At 34.9% G+C, this 20,304-nt stretch overlaps 1 protein-coding gene across 3 annotated transcripts in view; it reads left to right on the plus strand.

Annotated features, from left to right (window-relative positions):
• Positions 1–20,304, plus strand: part of ADAM23 (ADAM metallopeptidase domain 23) — a 65,894-nt gene that overhangs the window by 18,784 nt on the left and 26,806 nt on the right. For all 3 annotated transcript variants that reach the window (XM_050976910.1, XM_050976909.1, XM_050976911.1), the window contains exons 4-15: positions 715–778; positions 2,924–3,006; positions 3,674–3,737; positions 5,979–6,051; positions 6,548–6,621; positions 7,453–7,518; positions 9,550–9,621; positions 11,999–12,165; positions 14,084–14,168; positions 14,941–15,031; positions 16,585–16,633; positions 18,155–18,254. In XM_050976910.1, the coding sequence (XP_050832867.1) occupies positions 715–778; positions 2,924–3,006; positions 3,674–3,737; positions 5,979–6,051; positions 6,548–6,621; positions 7,453–7,518; positions 9,550–9,621; positions 11,999–12,165; positions 14,084–14,168; positions 14,941–15,031; positions 16,585–16,633; positions 18,155–18,254 (988 nt within the window). The remainder of the gene's footprint in view (positions 1–714; positions 779–2,923; positions 3,007–3,673; positions 3,738–5,978; positions 6,052–6,547; positions 6,622–7,452; positions 7,519–9,549; positions 9,622–11,998; positions 12,166–14,083; positions 14,169–14,940; positions 15,032–16,584; positions 16,634–18,154; positions 18,255–20,304) is intronic.

Genomic DNA, 20,304 nt, shown 5'->3' on the forward strand with positions numbered 1-20,304 from the left:
TTGTTGCAGGATGTGTACAGGCTGGCTAAGCTTAGTTTAAAAAAAAATCAACAAAACTGTAAATTTTATATTTTGGAAAATTAATATGCTTCTGAAATTTTCTTGCCAGAGTTAGAAAGGAAATAAGAATGAGAAAGGTATCTAAAAATAAAAAGTGAAAGTAAGGGAAAAGGTAGTGTTGAGTGTGTTTTGTGTTCTACATTGTGTGTTTTCTTTTAAGGAACATTATTGCTTTTGGAAAAAAATCCAAGTATTTGCAGCTTGTGAAAGTGATTATACACTCCTGTCTTCATAACAATGGTGTATTTATTTGTTCAGCCTTACATACATTCTATTTACGCTTTAAGGTAGAATGAAAAAGCTATTTGAAAATGGTGATGAACTAAAATATACTGTCAGCAAGGAAAGTTCTAAAGCCAAGGGGTATTTTTTTTTTATTTTGCATATTTAGAAGGCTGGTAATCTAATTGTAAAGCTAAAATACAGGGGATTAGATTGTAGAATGAAATTCCCCCTTCTATACCACACTCTCACTTCCAGTGTACCTTCAAACCATTTACTGAATACAAACTCCTTGATTTTTTTTTTTTTTTAACTAATGTACAAGGAAAATAAAAATGCTTTGAAAATGCTAACAAAAACCCTTAAATCTCCCCTTAGCAATAGAAGGAGTACTCAGATTTTTCTCATCTTTATTTATCCTTTCTTTGGCAGTGACTTGTTATCTTCCAATTATGTGGAGATCCACTATGAAGATGGAAAACCAAAATTTTCAAAGGTATTGTGTTCTCAAATTGTCATTCTGAGGGAACAATGCCAATAAAACGTTAAAAAAAAAAAGACAGAGAAAAAATGTTTTGCAAGACTTAAAAACTTCAGAAGTGTTTTTCACACATAGAAGGTAACTGTGATCTCATCATGTATGGATATCTCAGTAATACAGGAGGAATTGTATGACAAAGAAAAGCTGTGTTTTGGGGTGAGGAGTAGGCATTTGTAAGTGGCAGTAATGAAGATGATCCATTACTGCTAGGACAGTTACATCATGTCAAATATAGGAGGTGCAGGGGTTGAAGTCACCATCAGATTAGTCTTCATTAACTATTTATGTGTCCTTAGCACAATGTGCAAGGAGAAAGAATAATGGTGATCTAAGACATTTAAACAAACTCAAAAGTCTTCCAGTGACTTTTGTTTGCAAGGATTATAAAGTCACAAAACAGAAAATGAAAGATTTAACTGAAACCTTAACCTCTGGAGTTATTACAAAATCAGCATATTGCTAGACATCCAATTAATTTTGTTTGTCAGACTAGCTCCCAAATTGAATTCAGTGCCATGGGTTATTGATCCAAAGCCAGACTGAAGTTCTGCAAGGTAGTTCAATCCTAAGGGAACCAGACCAGTCTTTTTGTTTGTCTGTAGTAACAAAATGAAAACTGGAAGGTTCCTAGGAAGGTTATAAACTACATTTACAGGGAATTACTTTTTTATTTGGTAGAAATGCCAAAATATTTCTTGCAAACTTAATATGTATGAATTATATCTGTATTGGGAGTGGAGGGAAGCAAGCATTCTAGTTGTATTCATGTCTTCAGAAAGTCCAGACTGTGTTTGTCCAAGTATTAGGTGTCTGGTTTATTATTTTGCCCTTTCTGTAATTTGAAATAAAATAATAAATGGCAGATCAGGGCAGAATTAAACAACTCCATTGCAATGCAATCACTGATATATGCTGTTTTGTTTTCTTCCACTGAAGAAGAAAAACAGTTTCATGTTACATACAAAGGAGGATATTCCATTAAGACTTGGTATTCTGCAGAATAGGCGAAAATGCTAAATGATGCAAGAAAACAATTCCCTCTGGCCTCTAGACTGGCTCATGCAATTGTCAGCTGCAGCACTGGCATTGAGCACTGCGGTTGCTGAATCATGGATCTCACTGGAAAATTATATTAGAACTTCAGACTCAGCAAATGGGCTACCTTTGCATGCTGCAGTAACTTGATCCAAACTTCCTAGGGGATGTTTTCTGAATTGCTGTATTTAGAAGCGATAATAGAGCTTCTGAGGTCACGTTAATGTGTGAAAGGCTTCATTCTAGAAAATAAAAAGACCCCAGAACACCACACAATTTGTGTAGGAGATCAAATAAGGACTGTGTCCTGGTCCTTTGCAGTGTCTTGTAATACTTTTTATGCCCAAGTAAAAGGCTGCTTTGTTTCCTGATGTGGAGCTAAAGAAATGAAATCTCAATGAAAAGTACTGTATTTTCTAGAAAGAGGTAGTTAATTACAAAAATGACTGAAGAACAAGCAGCAGTTTCTCTACTCAGGAGATCATCTTTAAAGAAAAAAAAATCTTGAAAAGCTTTGTGTGAGAAACAATCAAAAGTAGCGGTTAAAAAGTATGTTTTATGCATTCTCACTGATGGAAGGGTAAACACAGAATGATTACTTTCTGTGAAGTACTTTGATTTAATTACATACAATAACCTGTAAGGAATTTAAAGCATAATCTGAATAACTCATTAAGTAAGATGCAAAATGGAAATAATGCTGTCATAGACAAAGAGCGTTTACATTTTTTGTTCTGTCTCAAGTTTTAATCATTACATAAAGAATGGGTTTAATATGCATGTTGGAGTTCAGATGACATGACGCAAGAATTACAAATATTTTTATGATGAATAGTAGGTTTTTCAAACAATGGCTGAGAGACAGCTATGCTTCAGGGTTTTTAATAAAATTTTTTGAGAATACTTTTTAGTTTACCTGAGCTTATTGCTGATAGACAGTAAAGACAGGTACATAAATGGGGTTAATGTGTATTGTTACTGTTAGATTTTTCTGGCATTGGTTTTATGCAACAGACATTAAATCAGGATAATTTTGTGTGTGTGTTTGTTTTTAAAAATTATTAGGGGGGAGAGCATTGTTACTACCATGGAAATATCAGAGGTGTGGAGGATTCCAAAGTTGCTCTTTCAACTTGTAATGGACTTCAGTAAGTGCATGTTCTCATTTTTTAAACAAGGCTATAACTATTTATCATTCTTTAATATTGTCTCTTAATATAGAAGGAACTGAAATGCTACAGGCTCAAAGATATTTTTTGTTTTGAAATTTTTCTTGTTAGCATTGGAATTAGTGTTTGATGCTGTCTCATGAAACATTTGAATACAATAAGTGCAGGTAAATATTTCCCCAGATGACTTACTATGGTAAAGGATAAAAAAGAATTATATTTCAGCAGTTTGTATGCTCAATATTCATGTATGAATCTGTCATAGCAAAATGGATCTTTTTGTTAGATTGTACAAGGAAAAAATGCAAGATATTAGCAGTAGTTCCTGCTAAGTGCAACTCAGCTGTTGTTTATATTTTGCATGCTCAAGGTGTGTCATAGCCTTCCTTTTCCAAGGTCAGGTCTTTACCCCTTTTGGTATTTTATCATTGCATTGCCATTACATTTACTGTTAGTCCATTAAAATGTGCCAGATATTTTAATAATCCCCCAAGCTTGGCTTTAGCTACAGGTGGTATTAATGAACATATATTTAATATTGGTCAGTTTTTCAGCCCTAAGTTTGGTTTTGTCTTATCAAAATTCATATACTGGAGTTAAACCTTTTGTCAATCCTAAATATCACTTCTTTTTCTCCATGTTCTAGTGGCATGTTTGAAGACAGTACTTATTTGTACTTGATAGAACCAATGGATCTGACCCACACTGCTGTAAGTTTAGTTTTGTCTAATTTATTTGGTTTGGGAGAGTGCTCAAGGAATACCAAATAAAAGTATTAGAATAAATCAAAAAGTGATATGTCTCATGCATTCATATGAAAATTAAAAGTATTTTAAAACACTTGGTTTGAATTTGTTTAAGGTGGCAGTTATGTAATTATGATTTACCTATGATTTTTTCCTGCTTTTCTTTAATCCTTTGTTTCCTATTTGCTGTTGATCATTTAGATGCTGGGAACAGACAAGTAAAACTGTTTCCCATAGTACATGGTTATAGACTGTCAAAAAGTGTTTATCAGTTTGCTCTAGTACTTGAATTAAAGTGTTTATAAATTCATTGAAAGGATCTCTGAAACTCATTAATACATTCCTCTCTAAATAGCTGCATCAGATTGCTCTTGGCCTGCCATGATTCCACAAAAAGCATAAATAAATAGATAATTACATCTGGGTATCTTAAACTTTGTATGTCTTAAGTCAGTGATCATTGTATAGCTTAAATGATTGTGATCCAGCATAGTCAAATACAAGATTATGCTGGATCGGCATTTAGGACTGTGTTTATGCAAGTATTTTGCTATTATTTTTTTGTATTTCATGTTTCATGTGTACAACCATTTCTAAAACTTGAGCTGTTAATACAGCTGACAGAGTTTCACAGACAGTAGTAAAACTAGATATATTTCTATCCTCTAAGTGATTTTCAGTGAAATGATTTTGCAACATTGGGACAAAGAATTCTCAGGGTTTGGATCCTGCTTGGTCTGTAGGATATATTGGAGATGCTGTGCCACAGTTCTCGAGCTTGTATCACTCTAGTATGTATTTGACAATATTTGTATGGTATGTGACAAATAACTAATAATGCTGCTGAACTGACATGCTGTAGTGACTGGAAAGCTGAAATTAGAGTCTGAATAAAGATCTGCACAATCATAGGTTGATACTGTCGAAGAAATCGGATCAGCATTCAGAGGCCTCAGTATTATTTGGACAGTCAATTATTGGGCTGCAGATGAAAATTCAGAGACATGGGAAAATACTACATCTAACAGAATCAGTCTCCCCAGGAACATGCTGAGTATCTGTGATGTAGCACATGTTCATAAAGGTTGCAATTCTAAAAACTGACCACACAGACACAGTAAATTCATGGAGATTATGTTTATAGAAGGAAGAAGAAAATTTGACTAAACTGTTTCCTTCCTTGGGTGAACGAAGGAAACCAGGATATCTCTCTGAGTGGTATTTCAGTAAAAAATTGTAAGTAGAGCAAAAGTTCTGGTTATAAAAGTGAGATACCATTTGCCAACTCAAGATTTCAAGTTGAACTCTAAATAAGAAAACAGATGAGATGCATAGTTTTCTCAAAACTACTGGAAATAATACAGCTACAGAGAGCTTTCAGAGGCTCATTTTTAAATTGCAATACATGTGATAAATATCTTGAACACAGCCTTAAGCATGTACTTTATTGGGCTTGATTAATCTCAGCTGTAGTAGATACTATGTAAAACTCCCTCTCCTTCCCCCCAAAATCTAGCAAATACATGCTATTGTCCTTCAGGGTGCTGTGTACTCCTTATGGAAGTTACACAACAGTAGTCGCCTACCCTTTGAATAGAATTGCTTGTTTTGGCAGGCTCTGCAGAGGAGGTGTTACGGAAGAAAGGAGTTGTTTTCTAGAGTAGATACTCAAATGTGATAATTTGGGGTGTGTCAGATTTCTAAAGAAAATATGCGTTAAAAATCTTGTCCTTTTTAAGTGTGGAATGCACCAATAAAACAGGGTGAAAGGATCCTCTTCAGGATAGTATATTAATTGATTTCTTGCAATTTGCTGCAATTAGATAGGATTTTTGTCATAAGTAGTAGTAGTTGCATTTCATCTGTGGAAGGAAGATTTCAACCAGATGCAGACATTCTAGTTTGATTTATTGGAATAAGGGATCTGTGTTCTCTAATGCTAAGGCTTTTAAAGGACTTTTTTAAGGTAATCTCAAAGACATCTGTGACACTTTTTTTGTCACTGGTCAATTTGCTGCAGCAGAGAGGCTCTGTGATTTGCTCAGGATTGCAAATGGCTTCAGATTAGATCTATCCCAAATTGGTACTATAGTTGCTTGCATTTTATGGAAAAAACCAATAAAAATTATAAATACTGAAAGAAGTGCCACATTTTTCACTTGATGATATTAATTAGAAGAAAATTTCACCTATTTTTCTTTTTAGGAAAGTAAAAGTAGGCCACATGTCATCCAAAGAACTTACGGAACGCAAGCCTCCAAGCAGTTGCAGGACCTTGGTATGTTTTTGCTTATGAGTTTTTAAATATTGGAAATAATCTTATATATAACTTGGAAAATTTGAGTATTAGGCTAGCAGTGTTTATAAAATTGCTGATTATTTAGAAAATCTAGAAAAACAGATATTTACTTGCTCTTTTTCACAATTATTGCAACAGAATATAGATTTTTTCAAAAAGCAGCTGTAAGACTTTCATCCACAGACCTGTATTTAGCTTTTCTCTGAAAATCACTGAATTTAATCAGTGATAGTATTGTTACTGAGGCAATGAGATAGAATATACATTTTCTTCTAAGCCTAGGTTATAATTTCTTCACCTCTCCTTGCATGCTTTAGAATTTCTGAATTACTTGAGTTTTGATATGTTTTATATCTTTCTAAAAATGAGCTTTTGAATAGCAAGGGTGTTTCTAATTTGTGTGATCTTAATCTACTTTTGGTTTGGATGATGTACAAAAGTTGTTTAAAATAATTGGTAATTGTAATTTTTACAGATACTGACTCTAGTTCTGAATGGCCTTTTATGTCTGAACTGCAGTGGCTGAGGAGAAGGAGAAGAAAGAGAGCAGTAAGTAGAAGAGTGACCCTAAGTTAAGACCACTTATAAACCCAAACTCACTAATTTCTGTATTTTTTAATGTCAAGAGAATATAGGATTTAGGAAACAAGTATTTTTAGGAGCTTGATATTGTCCCATAATGCAGTTATCAAGTGAGAAAACAAGACTTTTCTCAAAATTAGAAAATAGCAAATTTGGAAGAAAGGTGATAAACTTTCTAAAGTCACAGCAATATTATGCCTCAATTAAATCGAAATTTAGTAGTGGAAATGACTTTAGAATTTTAATTTTTTTGTCTGCTTGAGAATAAAGAATAATTTTGAATGAGCTCTTGCTACTTTATAGTTATCTGCCTTTAATGTCACTTGGCTCATTAAGTAGCATGATTAAATCAAAAATCTAAATGAGGACGCCCAGAACTGGGTTACTGGGAGAATCTAAGTGGGCAGTCCTCTTGATCTTCACATGCATATTTATCAGTTGGGGAGTAATTAAGTTAAAGGAGATTATTGTGAATTTCTTCACTGAATTGCACAATCCACACCATGTTTTTGAGGGTGCTTATGTTTTTAGTGACTTCCTTCCTCATTAAATCTGTGGTGAATAGTACATAATGTAAGGAGGAGGAAAGCAGTGATGTGGCTCAGATTCTCAGCCAGTGTTTAAGTTACTGGAGCTATGATCCTTTACTGTGCTTGCATTTCTCACCCAGTTGTTTACTGATTTACATACCCTAAACAATATGTATTTTATATGTATATATAATAATAATCAGCTGCAGTTATTTTTGAAAATAACTACATCTTCATGATTTCTCAAAGAATTTCTTTAATTCATCAGTTATCTCGTGGTGTCTTTGAAGAAATGAAATATCTGGAGCTCATGATAGTAAATGACCATAAAATGGTAAGTATATCAATTCAGTGGTAATCTTCTTTTTCGTGACTGTTTGTAGGCTGATGTACATCCTTTCACCCTTTTTTGGGCCCAGGATTTTATTTATGAACAGCTATTAACATTTGTACTGTAAGACACCCTGCAGGCCATAATACCTAATGAAACTTCATGTTACCTAAGAACTTCTGGGGCAATTATATATTCAAAATGAATCTGGAACACTTTGGTCTCATATGGATAAGTTAATATGCCCATCACTAATGCAGTAAAACAATAAAACATTTTTGTGCAGAACAAACACATTAAACGTTCTAAAATTACATCCTATCTTTGAAGTTATATAGAAAGAGGTCAGAAATTGTTACTTTGAGTTTAGTTTTACTAATTTAAACTTTAATGCAGCAAAACATGTAGACAAAACTCTGATTGTTCTTCCTGGCTATTCCATACTTATAAACAGGAGTGATAATGGAGTGCAAGGTGAGTTGTTTATTTGATTCAGAAAGTGTTTGTCATTAAAAAAGCCCAAAAAGCATGGGGAGAGGAAAGCCCAGTTTTTTTCCCCTTTTTGTCTTGAGGGTTGACTGGCAAAAGTCAGACTAAGTGATATTTGTTGTAAGCAGGACTTCTTTTTTTTTTTAATCAAATTTTGCTCATACAATAGTTTTCACTTATTTTTTTTGCAAGTAAAGAGTTTTTCATATCTCCCACCCTACTGCAAGTTTCCCAGTGCTTTATGGAGTTGTGGGCTCTGTTGTCAAGATTAAAGGATGATATTTAAGAGCAAGAAATTGAAAATATCAGAACAGGATGCAGTAATTAATACTTGTTCCAATGCTGAATAGACAATGTACCCTCTCCTCACCTGTCTAATAAATCATAGAAGTAGTCTGGGCAAACATAGCCTGTATTTTATTTGTATTAATTTAGCACTGTGAAGGGAATTTGAATGGGTGGAAAAAGTAGGACAAATTTCTTGAGCTATTTTCATTTGTAAAGCCACCTGGTAGGAAACTACTCTTAAGAGTGTGCAGGTATTGGTTATTTAGTAGTAGGGCACAGTAACTGAAGTTATGGCCATTTTGTCTATGCTTGGTGTCCTTTATGAAGAGAAAATACTCCTATGCCTGTCTCTTTCCCCTGGCCTCTTGTATTGCAGACGTGCTTGAAGGTGCTCACTACACTAACTACAGACACTGTTGTCTCCTCTAAAGGTTTATTTGTTAGAACTTATAGCACAAGATTTTTTTGCTTCATAATTAGCAGTGATTTAGAAGCAGATAGTAATTCTTCTCAAAGAATAAAGTGGATGTACTCAGGGAAATGTTCACAGCTTGCCAGTCCAGGACCTCACTAAAGCCTTTCAGGGTTTTCTGCTTACCAGGAGAGGGCATGTTTCCCCTGCAGCAAAGGTCTTCTTTGGAAGAAGTATCTTAAACCTCCTTGATCATTGTGTTAAATGATTAATGCTGTGTATTTTCACAACATTTCCTTTCCTCTAGCAGGAAAGATATTTTAATACATTAAATTAGGTTGTTGTGGTTTTTACTGGTTTAGGTTAATTTCTGCTGCTGCATGTCACAAAAGTATTGTGCTGTTGTTGCTCTTTGCAAAGAGCTGTGCACAGGATAAATGATAAGTGCTTCATCTTCATGTCTTATAATTAAAGACATGGAATGTGGCTACTACAGTCTGACATGTAACCCATCCGATTAAGTAATTTTAATGGGTAAAGCATCCTCTCAATTTTGAGCTCATGTTTACCTGTAATTTTGTCTCAAGCATTTGAACTCTGATTCTAAACACAGTATTTCTTGTGGTTAAATACTCTTTTTACAGTTGGGAAAGGCTGCATAACATACATGGTTCCCTTTATCTTCAGGGGATTCTTGAATATGAGTATAGGTTGTGATCTAAAAGAGTAAGGGGAAAACTCAAAAAAACTTGCTTAAAATATTAACTTTACTTTCATGCTGTAAAAATTAAGAATTAGTAATAAATATGTAATTTCTCACTGTGTTCTACTTTCTCTTCTTTTAGTTCAAAAGGCACCGTTCTTCAACTGCATACACAAACAATTTTGCAAAGTCTGTGGTAAACCTTGTAGATGCTGTAAGTATCAATATTTCTTCTGAAAACTGATTCACTGACTTGTACTTTAGCACTGTGTTAAAAATGTTATCATTTTCAGATACCAGATTTCAGTTACACTTTAAAGTGCACTTCTGGTTCCTCTGCAGAAGAATAGCCTGGGGTGAATGGATAAGAAACTGCCAGATTATCTGTGGCATTTTTCTTAAAGCTTGCAACTGTCAGATTTTGCCATTGGTAGGGGTGATTTCATTATCTGCCACCAATTAAGAATGAGATTTTATCAAATTTATATTTGTATCTAACTACAAGTGATTGAAACTGCAAGTGTAGCTCACAAGGGATACATATATCTATTGGAAGCAAAAGTGAGTGTGGGTGAAATTAACTGCTTTATAAATCTCTATTTATAGCTTAAAAACAAACAATATGCCACTGTACTACATTATAAATGGGTGGAGCTGATACAGATACCATACTTGTAACTGTGCTAAATTTAAAACGATTTTGCATACAGCATATAAACAAAAAGTAATATTTGTGGTAAAATGAATTGGGTTTTTTTTTCCTCTTTTTGCTACATATATAATGATCACACATGTTTAAGAGCTCTCTATGTAGTGGAAGAAGGTAGATTTTCTAGTAGGGATGAATACAGAGGGTGCCAAATACTGACTCTGAGTCCCTTTTCCATATAAGATTATTGATACCAGTGGAACTGTGTGATATGATTCAGTCCAAAACATTGTCAGCAGTTTGACTCTGGAGGAAACAGTGCAGTGTTTGTTCTTACATATAAAGTGTACTGGATATGTAGTCAAAACTTAGGTGAATATATTTATAATACATGAAATACCAGAAGCGTTTTGGACTATTTTTCTGTAATGATCTGAAAAATTACTAGAGCAGGTAAAAATGTAAATAATTGTAATATTTCTGCAATTTATATTGGACATACCCAAAGAAATGGTGGCATCTTTATTTTTCCTCATCTGATAATTATTTCTTTCTCTTTCTTCTGCATTTTAATGAAAGTTATTTCATCCATTTTTTCTTTCACTACTATGTCTGTTTTTTCCATTTTTATCTGTGTGTATGCAGAAAAACAAGCTTCATTCTTGTGTAGAATTCAGTCCATTCATAGAGATTTTACAAAATGACATCTTAATGGTCTTTTTCTTTAAATAAACCATGAAAAGGAGCAGGATTTTCTGCCTTGTTATTCCCTTGTGTCCATAGGGTGTGGGCTGTATTTCTTACTGATTTATTGCTGGGAAGAGGATAATGGCTTTCAGAAGCCTTCAGGTTCTCTGCCCCCCTTGCATTTTTTTTTGTTGCTGTTTGCTCCAGGAGAAAGAGCTTTCCTCTAGGCAAACAGAAGTAGAGTCTTTATTGATTGACCCCATGTCATTCCAGGCAGTTTAATTTCATTGGGTTTGCTCATGTTGTAAACCATTTTCTGTGTATGTTCTCAGCCTGTCTCCCTGAGATTGAAGCATGTTAATACTCTTTTCCTTCCAGGGTCTTGGACGAGACCAGGCTTAGCTGGTTCCTATCTCTTGTTTTTATAGTTCTCTTTTTTTTCTAAGCTGAATATTATACATTGACTTTTTAATAAGGATAACTCTGCCCTGATGCAAAACTGGGTTTCTGGTCTGGGCAGATAAGGAATACATCTTTTGTAGACCTGCAAGTTCTGCATAACCTTGGTTATTAAAATTTAGCATTTTTTGAACTGAACCCAAAGACAGAAGTAGTTTTATGTCAGAATCAAGTATCATGCACAATGGTAAAATGCATATTTTAAAACTGTTTTGTTATTATTAATGCCTGATTGTTGTTTCCTTGTCTATTGCTACAGTAACATTAAAATTTATTGAAAAATAAATATTTTTCCTTAATTCCATCATGCAATGTGAAAATTAAGTGATCATACTAAATAAATGGAAATCAAGCATTAATTAAAATTTGGATTTATTGGAAAACTGAGAAATGATTTAATTGCAACTTTAAAATTGTCTTTGGCTACTCTTTGAGGTAGTTTTTTTCTTTGAGATCACCCAGTGTACCTTTACATCTCTTCCTTGCTCATTTTTGCACAGGCTTTCTGCAAAACTCAGTGGCAAAATTATTTGCCATGATAATTTTAAAGAAAATGGAGTGGCTCAGAAAAAAAAAAAAAAGAGCAACAAGGGTTGGTTTCTTTTTCCTTCTAAAACATAAAATTTAAGTGGATCAGATTATCAGTTTTAGGAAATGCCAGGCATTGCCAGCTAACTGTTTCCCCGTGTTTTCCTCCTGCTTTATCCCTCTTGTCCCTCCGCTTTACTCTTACTGGCTAACTGTGCCTGTTTGACCCAGTGTTCTACTCCTGTGCCTGTCCTGTCTCTGCCCTCAGATATACAAGGAGCAGCTGAACACCAGGGTGGTTCTCGTTGCTGTGGAGACTTGGACAGACAGAGACCGCATTAACATTCACCCCGACCCTCTGCAGATGCTGCACGACTTCTCCAAGTACCGGCAGCACTACATCAAGCAGCACGCTGATGCTGTGCACCTGCTCTCGTATGTACCCTTGGCAATGGCTTACCTGTTAGTTCCTGTCTGCTGCTTTGCTCTACTTGCTTTCTTTTTTTTTTTGTTTTTTTCCTTGGTATTCTCTGTATCAATCAACATCTGCCTTCCTTAGGAAGCTTAATCGATGCCTGTTTTTAATTGGTGTAGTATATGCCATGGTCATGGATAGATATCTATAATGCAACCTGGAGACAGTGTCACATGTGAAGTGTCTTTAGGTGAGCCCTTAAGGACACTTAGCTTTGCTAGGCAGGTGTGTAATGTGCTGCTTTTCCAGTTGTGATCAGGAGAGGGCAGAGCTGACAGGATTATGTGTTGCCACAAGAGTGTTCCAGTTAGTAAATTTATTCACACATGTGGCTGCAGTGATGATTTGTTAATGGAAGGTCTTTTCCTTTGGAGCTGTAATGAATTGTTCTGAGTCACAAAGCATTTCGAGGGGAAATTCCACTTGCATCACTTGCATCCACAGGCACAACTTCAGCCTTGAGCAAGGATTATTTTACTTCCTGGCATTGTAAGCAAAGAGGAGGAAATGTGTGTTCCCCTGTGCAGCATAGGGAAAGATCTTAAGCTGCCTCCCAGCGGCATGACATACTGTAAGGATCGAGTAACTAATGTCTTCCATGGTGAATATATTTTCTCCTGTAGTTCATCTGCAGAAGAAGATAAAGATAGGGGATGAAGAATTTCCTCCATATTTCCTTAATACAGGCATCACAATTCAACGCTGATTTTGTTCTCTGTAATACAGGCACAGTGCTGCTGACATGCACTCTTAGTGACTTCAATACATGTTTTGTGTCACTTGCTGAAGAGTTTGCCAGCAGCAGGCTCTTCTCATGGTGAAAGGTATCAAATCCAAGCTGAAATACAAGAAGTTCGATTTAAACACAGGGCAAAAAACACCTTTCACTGTGAAGCTGGTCAGATGCTGGAACATAGAGAGACTATGGAGTGCCCATGCTTGGAGATATTCCAAAGCTAATGGAACATGGCATGCTCCAGCTGAGCCTCCTTGGAGCTGGGGAGAGGTGAACTAGGACATTTCCAAAAAGTGCCTGCAGTCCTGTCTGTTGTAAAGCCCCTGGCTGTAAGTGTTTAGTTAAGCTGCAGTCTGAAGGTTCTGATGGCTGTTAGAATGTTCTGAAAAATAAATGCATGCCTGTATGGGGTAACCTGACATTAAAAAAAAAACAGCATCAATTTTCAAAGGTTAGGTCATTCATGCATCATGCAGGATCACTGTAGGTTGTTTGTAGGCTGTGTAGATTTATTGTTACCACTATGAAGTTAAAATAGGTGTAGTTCATAGTAATTTATAGGCATTTTATTGAATAATTTAGATCTTCTAGATTTCATTACTTAACTAAATTATTTGGTGCTTATTAACAATAAATGAAAAGGAAGCAAGGTTAAAGAGCAGTACTAAACTACTTTCCCTTTAGGTGTACTTCTCAGTCTTTTAATTTGGATTTAAAACTTAAATTGGTTTGGATTAAGATAATAATTTTTAAAGTTCTGTTCTGAAATGTACTGGTACATTTCAGAACAGAACTCCTTCATGACAAATCATAAATTGGAATATATTGTAAAATTTTTAAAGAAGTTTTATTACTGTATTGTCTTAGGAGTCTGGCACTCAAGCTTTCTGTGCTTGGTTTGATTGTGAGTTAAGACTGATTCTGACTCTAAAGAGAAAAATAGTATTTGTGTCAAAGCTTACATAAAACCACCTCTTTCAGTGATGGTATTCTGTTCGTAAACTTGCAGTTGCTTTTTATGCTAGAAATTGATGAATGTACATGCAATCTATCATAGTGTATGTGAGAGTATGCTCTTTCAGTAAGCTCTTGGTGCCCAATGTCAACATGTTATAGTTTCTTCATTTTTATTTGTTTGTAAGGAATGTGACATTTCATTACAAAAGGAGCAGCTTAAGTTACTTTGGAGGTGTTTGCTCTGTGGCCAGAGGAGTAGGAGTGAATGAGGTAATTTTTTTTTTCATGACTAAGTGAAATAAAGTAGAATCTCTACATTATAATCTCAAGAGTTCAAATGTTTCAGTATCCAGGGTTTTAAAGATAATTTACATATTAAAAAGTTAGGGTTCTCCCAGCCAGCCTTCTTGATCATCATCAAACTACTGCTCAGACTGCCTTTCTTTTTAGAAGGTATTTCTCCTGTCTGCATTATTCTCTTATAAAGAGCTTAAATTCCCTTTTATTATATTTAACAGAAATTTAGACACTAAAGTCTCAGCTAGGAGTGTTTGAAACACAGCACCGAATACTCTTTGTCTTACCACTGTAAGACACTTGATCTTCTGAGGTACCAATGTCATGTGATTCTTCCTGAAATTTTTTAACATTGAAATTAGAAAACAAATTTCCCTGTGTATTGATTTTTTTACTGTTATTGTGGGGTTTTTACCTCAATGCAGTGTTAAATTGATAGAGATTCTCCTGGTTTTATGTGGGTTAAATCCTACTATTACAAAAGTGTATTGCATATATATCAAATAAACTTCTTTCTTTAGATTAACCATTGGGGAGAGATTGCCTGAGATTAGGAGAGGAATATTTTATCTGTTATGTACTTTATTGAGTTTATTTCCTTTATATGCACACAGAATTGTGATTGACTGCACTGAATTATTGAAGTAGTAGTTATGTGGTAGGGCAGAATGAGCCAGTGTAGTGTTCATTACAATAACTAATGGGTTTTTGTTTATTTTATAATTGTGCTTCTCTTGGAATGCAGTATGGCCTCCCTTTGCCCATGGCACAGGAACTAGCACAGAGTCTTGCTCAGAATCTTGGAATACAATGGGAGCCAGCTGCCAGGAAACCGAGTATGTACATGGAGTCTTTTGTCTTCCTTAGCTAAATACAAACACTTCCTTTATTAGGTTTGAAAGAAATGCCAAAATTGCTATAACTATAAAGCAAGAATTGCTGCTTTTGGAAATATATGTAGTGAAATTTCTGCCTCACCAAATAAGAGCCGTCAGTCCAGTGACATTTTGCATGACCTCAGTGATGTCCTGTGTCAAGGTTAGATTCATAGCCAATATTCAGAGGTATATTGATAAAAACACCATTAATTTAATTTAGAACTCATTTTTTATCATCATAAAATCTGTAAATCCAATAGAACAATTGCTGACTTCTTGAAATGCAAAACCACCTGATTTACAATTGAAGAAATGGTAAGGAATTGTAACTTAGTCCAGTGTGACATTTGCTCAGCTTGTTATCCTGCTGCTTCACAGTCAGACCAGATTTGTGTTACCTTAAGATGTGTAGAGTGTTGGTATAAAAACTGCTGCAAACCCCTTTTCAGGGCTAAAGAAAATGGTTTTGTTTTTCACTTGCATTTTGTAAGGAGTTTGGCTACCTGCTCTCTTTGTTTCCTCTTTAAAAATGTGAATGATAATGTTGACTTTGTTGTGAATTAGTAAACCGTGCTTAGGAATATTGTTTTGTAAAGCATTGCTTTTAAATTGTGTAAACTAGCAAATTGCTAAACTATTTGCTCTATAATTGTTTTAGAGGTAAAACAGAGTTCATACAATTTGGAAATCAGAATATTTTTTAACTGAAAAATAGAGGGTTTTGATATGATAGCTTTGTGTCCTTATTTGGGTGCCCTTTATAGAGAAAGATAAATGAAAGACCTGGGGAGAGTAGAAATAACCACATAAATGATTTCTAAATGTTTTCCATGGAGAAACGCTGGATTTCCAGTAGTAACTGCAGTTCATCTGTCTTTGGTAGATCATTTTTATGGGCAGTTTGCAGCTTCTGTTTTACCAACCATAAGATGCTGATCTTTTGTTTTTATGTTCTGAATTTGGTCACTGTTGACTTATGTGCTATAGCTATAAGTAAACTGTAAATCCATTTTCATTCAGCTACTTTTTCGAATGAAGGTTTGATTGGCTGATTGACATATTACTGTTAATAATTTTATACCAAAGGGAAAAAGCCTGGCCTGTCCAGTAAGAATCCTCTTTCAGGGTATTCTGTATTTTTATATCGGGGAAATGTAAATGTTTAAAATCATCAATATTATGTGTACTGCAGACAGCCTTGGGCTGCCTGTTTTGAGAGCATGGAGGGAAGAGACTTGCCAACTTTTTTTAGCATTGTATAGTGCCTAAAATTTTGTGTTGAATCTTAAGAACCTGCTGATATGGTAATCTGAAAGTATTGTATTTATTTAAGGTGTTATTATGTCTTCAAGTGGGCTGGTTTCCTTTTTCTGGGGCTAGAGTTTGTACAGCCAAGAAACTATCAAATCTTTGTATAATTAGTCAAGCTCCATTTTTATAGTACTTTATATTTATTGTAAGCATATTTATAACTTCTCCTTTTCTGTTGTATTTTGGTCTTGTCTGAGAAGAGTGTGACTGCACTGAATCCTGGGGTGGTTGCATCATGGAGGAAACAGGGTATGTCATAAATATCAGTAATTGAGGGATCTGGAATGAGTTCATAGTTTACATTATGGCAGAAATATTTATGCATTGAGTTTTATCCATGTGTTTTAGTGCTAATAAACAAAAAGCCAGAAACAGTTGGAACTCAATCCTTAGGTAAATAAATGGTCAGTGAAGTCTGAAGGGAAGAACATCTAGATGGGAGGAATTGCATTGCACTCCACCCTCACACACTGCCAATGATTCTTTTCTTTATAATGTAAGCAATTGATTAGAAAAGGATAACTTCTGCAATATAGGGATTTGAGTCTTACAAATAATTTCCTGTCAGTATCTTGCTCACTGTGGAAGCTTGATTGCAAAAATCAAGCTAATGGAGAAAATTAAGTTACAAATAAGACAGAAGGAGCTTAGTTTCTTTGTACAGTATTTGAAAATTGGTTCTTCAGTAGGGTTACTTTGTGGCTTCCCTGTAGACTTGTAATTGTCAGCCACTGTAGGAGTGCAGCAGAAAATTATTCCATAAATTTGTTTCTGGAATCCAAGGTAAAGCATTGATCAGAATAGATACTGGCTTCCTTCATATGGTGAAATCATCTAAGTATTGGTCTTGGATGGAAGTGTCAGAAGAAGAGGGTGTGGAATAAGCCTCTTCTGTAAAAAAGGTTAACAGTAAACAAAAGCCAGGAGCAGAGGATGGTCATGTAGAAACTGATAAAGGGCTGACTATGAAATGAGTGAATAATTAGCTGCACTTTAAAGCCTTTTCACTTAACTCCATCAGTATCAGGAGACATTTTTTCTGTATGGAATAATTCAGTGGGGAAATAGCTCAGTGGCAGTGAGCTGTTAGGAGAGGAGTGGCAAACCTCCTTATGGCATGGTTTCTCCAATCTTTCATGGAGTGAATAGATCTCATTCCCAGATCTCAAAACATGACTAATAAACATATCAGACAACTTCTGAGTGAGAAATTACTAATAAAGTACATTTTCAATAGTCTGGGAAAAAGATTGGGTTGAGGAAATATGAGAGAAGTCTGTAACATTATGCAAAAATAATTACTCTTTCTTCTAGTATAAGAACTGGGGAGACATGAAATGAGATTAGCAAATATGACAGAAGAAAATGGGATGAAATTGTTCTTCTACCAGTCTGTTTTAAGCTGTGAAACTTCTTGCTGTAGCATCTTGTAAGTGCTAAACCTAGGAGGATACTGGATTATGCAAGCAATAGAAAGGGTGACGAGCAGCTACTATGATAATGTGGGTTTACCTTATTAAGAAGTTTAAAGCCTACAGTTTTATATACTGTACATAAAGTAGAAACATAAAAAAGGCAAAATGTTTTAATTTTTTTCTTTTGTTCTGATTTTATTATTTGAGAATAAGACTGAGCTGTTATACTGTTGCACACAGTGGTTGTAAGAAAGTGGGATTTACAGTATTTGAAGAAGGTTGTGACCCCTTTGCCCCTTTCCAGTAGTTGATGGTGTTTCAAGGCATTTACTCACCTAATTCTTTGCCATTTTAGGGTATACCATTCCAGGAAATTCTCCAAATGCAGCATTGCAGAATACAAGGAATTCTTACTTCGTGGGGGAGGTGCCTGTCTTTTTAACAGGCCGACAAAGGTAATAAATAAGTTGGTAGTCAGGACATCTGCTATGTGTTGTAATGAAAATGTAATCATTTCACTGATGTCATCTTGATCTCAGATATCTGTCTGGGTATTTTCTTGGGGGTGTAATTAGCTCTTCAGCCCATTAGCATTTTAAAATAATATTGAGAGGAATGCAACTTGATTTTCATAATTCTTCATACTCAAATAATGATAAATTCCACATTCAGCATAAATGCACTACTTACTAAACTGGAAATAGTGCAAAATAAATTCAGAAGTGTATGCTCCACCTATACTCAGTTCTTGGACTTTATGTCTGAGGTTGTTCAAAAGAATGCCACATTAGGAAATAGCAATCCATAGCTGATTTCATGTAGGCAGTAGTAACTTTTGGTTGTTCTCAATGTTAGCTTAATTTCATTTCAAATACACATCTAGCAAGGTATCATTCATAGCTGTTTACTTCTACCATTGCTTTTTTGCCTAAAAACTTACCAAGGTCATAATTTTTTCTAAGACAATGTTAGCCTGACATCCCTGTAAAGCTGAGCAGTCTAAAAATATTCCATGTGGCTCCTTTTGCCAAGTAAGAGCAATCCAAAGCATTAATATTCTATTTAATCATGGTGTCAAACTGCTGTCCTTGTAGAATTTAATACCACATGAGGCTATTAGGCTGTTCTGTTTACTATGCTATACCCTTTGGTGGACCATCACCTTGCACAATTAACTAAAAAAAAATTTGCCTGTTCAAGTGGTTTTGAATCTTTTCCCAGGGTAGCAATCTTTGCATATAGAATAAGAATGCAAGAATTTTTACATGAAGGAATAAGTAGGGAAATAGAAAAACACAGCTTCAGTTTTTAGTGACAGTTGTCAGGCAAAGTAATGTGAAGAAGTTGTCAATTTGACTCAATTTGACAGAATAAAAATCTGATTTATTTTAGGGAAAAGGCTTACAGGGGAATGGTTGAATTATTTTTATATATTATCTGTGCCAGTACTTCACAGCTTTAAAGTATTTTGGGAGGGAAAAATAATCATACAGTGTTTAGAATGCTTTTATTTATAGGTGAGGAGGTAAGGTAGAAAATTTTGTGTTTAATCCTTTGGTAAGTAAAACAGAATTGTTAAGCAGTGACCATGATGCCATTTTTAAAATTATATCCCGAGTTATGCTCTGACATGTATATGGACATTGAAGGGTTCCTGATTGCCATAGGCAATTTGTGTGTGCCTGCTTGTGTTCTGTAATTTTCTTGTTTGACAGAGGAATTAATTTCAGTTTCAGAGTAAGAGATCTTGCTGTTTGCACCAAAGTGTAGTAGAGACAGGAGCTTACAGAGGGGGGAAAAAAATTAAATGTTTTTTTTTAATCCTATCAACATTACTGGTGAAGAAGAGTGCATGTGGATATTTCTTCACTATTGTTTTGCTTCTGGCACCCAAAATTGTAGGTGCTATTAATTACCTATGTGGTTTATACAACAAAAGTGAAATGTTGTATTTCTTTTTTACTAGGCATTATGATTCCCCCCCTACCCCAACCAAAACTACCAAAGAAGAATTTCATACAAGTTTATGTATCATTTTTATTGTATTTTATGTTGTGGTTCATATCTTGCTGGTTCTCCACAGCTTTACTTGCACTAAGCCCATGCAGAAAAGTTTACTCACATCTTTCACCCTTAGATTAATCTGTTCGCATTTTAACTTGTTAACTTCTAACTTCATTTCAACCATGTTCTAGTGGATGTGTTTCTGCTATTAATATTCCAATGAAATTGGTGATTCCGGATATTCTTATATGATTTTAAAGCAGAATTATATTTAAAACAGACAAGCTTCTTGCAGAATTATTTCTGTGGCAAGACTGAAAAGTACCTTAATCAAAATTATGATGTGTGAAACCACTATAGAATCTGCATCATCCTGAGCTGCAGAATTTATCTGCATTGTATGTTTCTGGTACTAGGGCTAGCTGTTTAGTAGTCTTTGTATGTGGTTGTGTATAACTTACTAATAAGGCACACAGGACTTCCTTTTGGTAGTATTTCTTT

The sequence above is a fragment of the Serinus canaria genome, chromosome 7 (genome assembly GCF_022539315.1).
Source record: "Serinus canaria isolate serCan28SL12 chromosome 7, serCan2020, whole genome shotgun sequence".
NCBI classification, from domain to species: Eukaryota; Metazoa; Chordata; class Aves; order Passeriformes; family Fringillidae; genus Serinus; species Serinus canaria.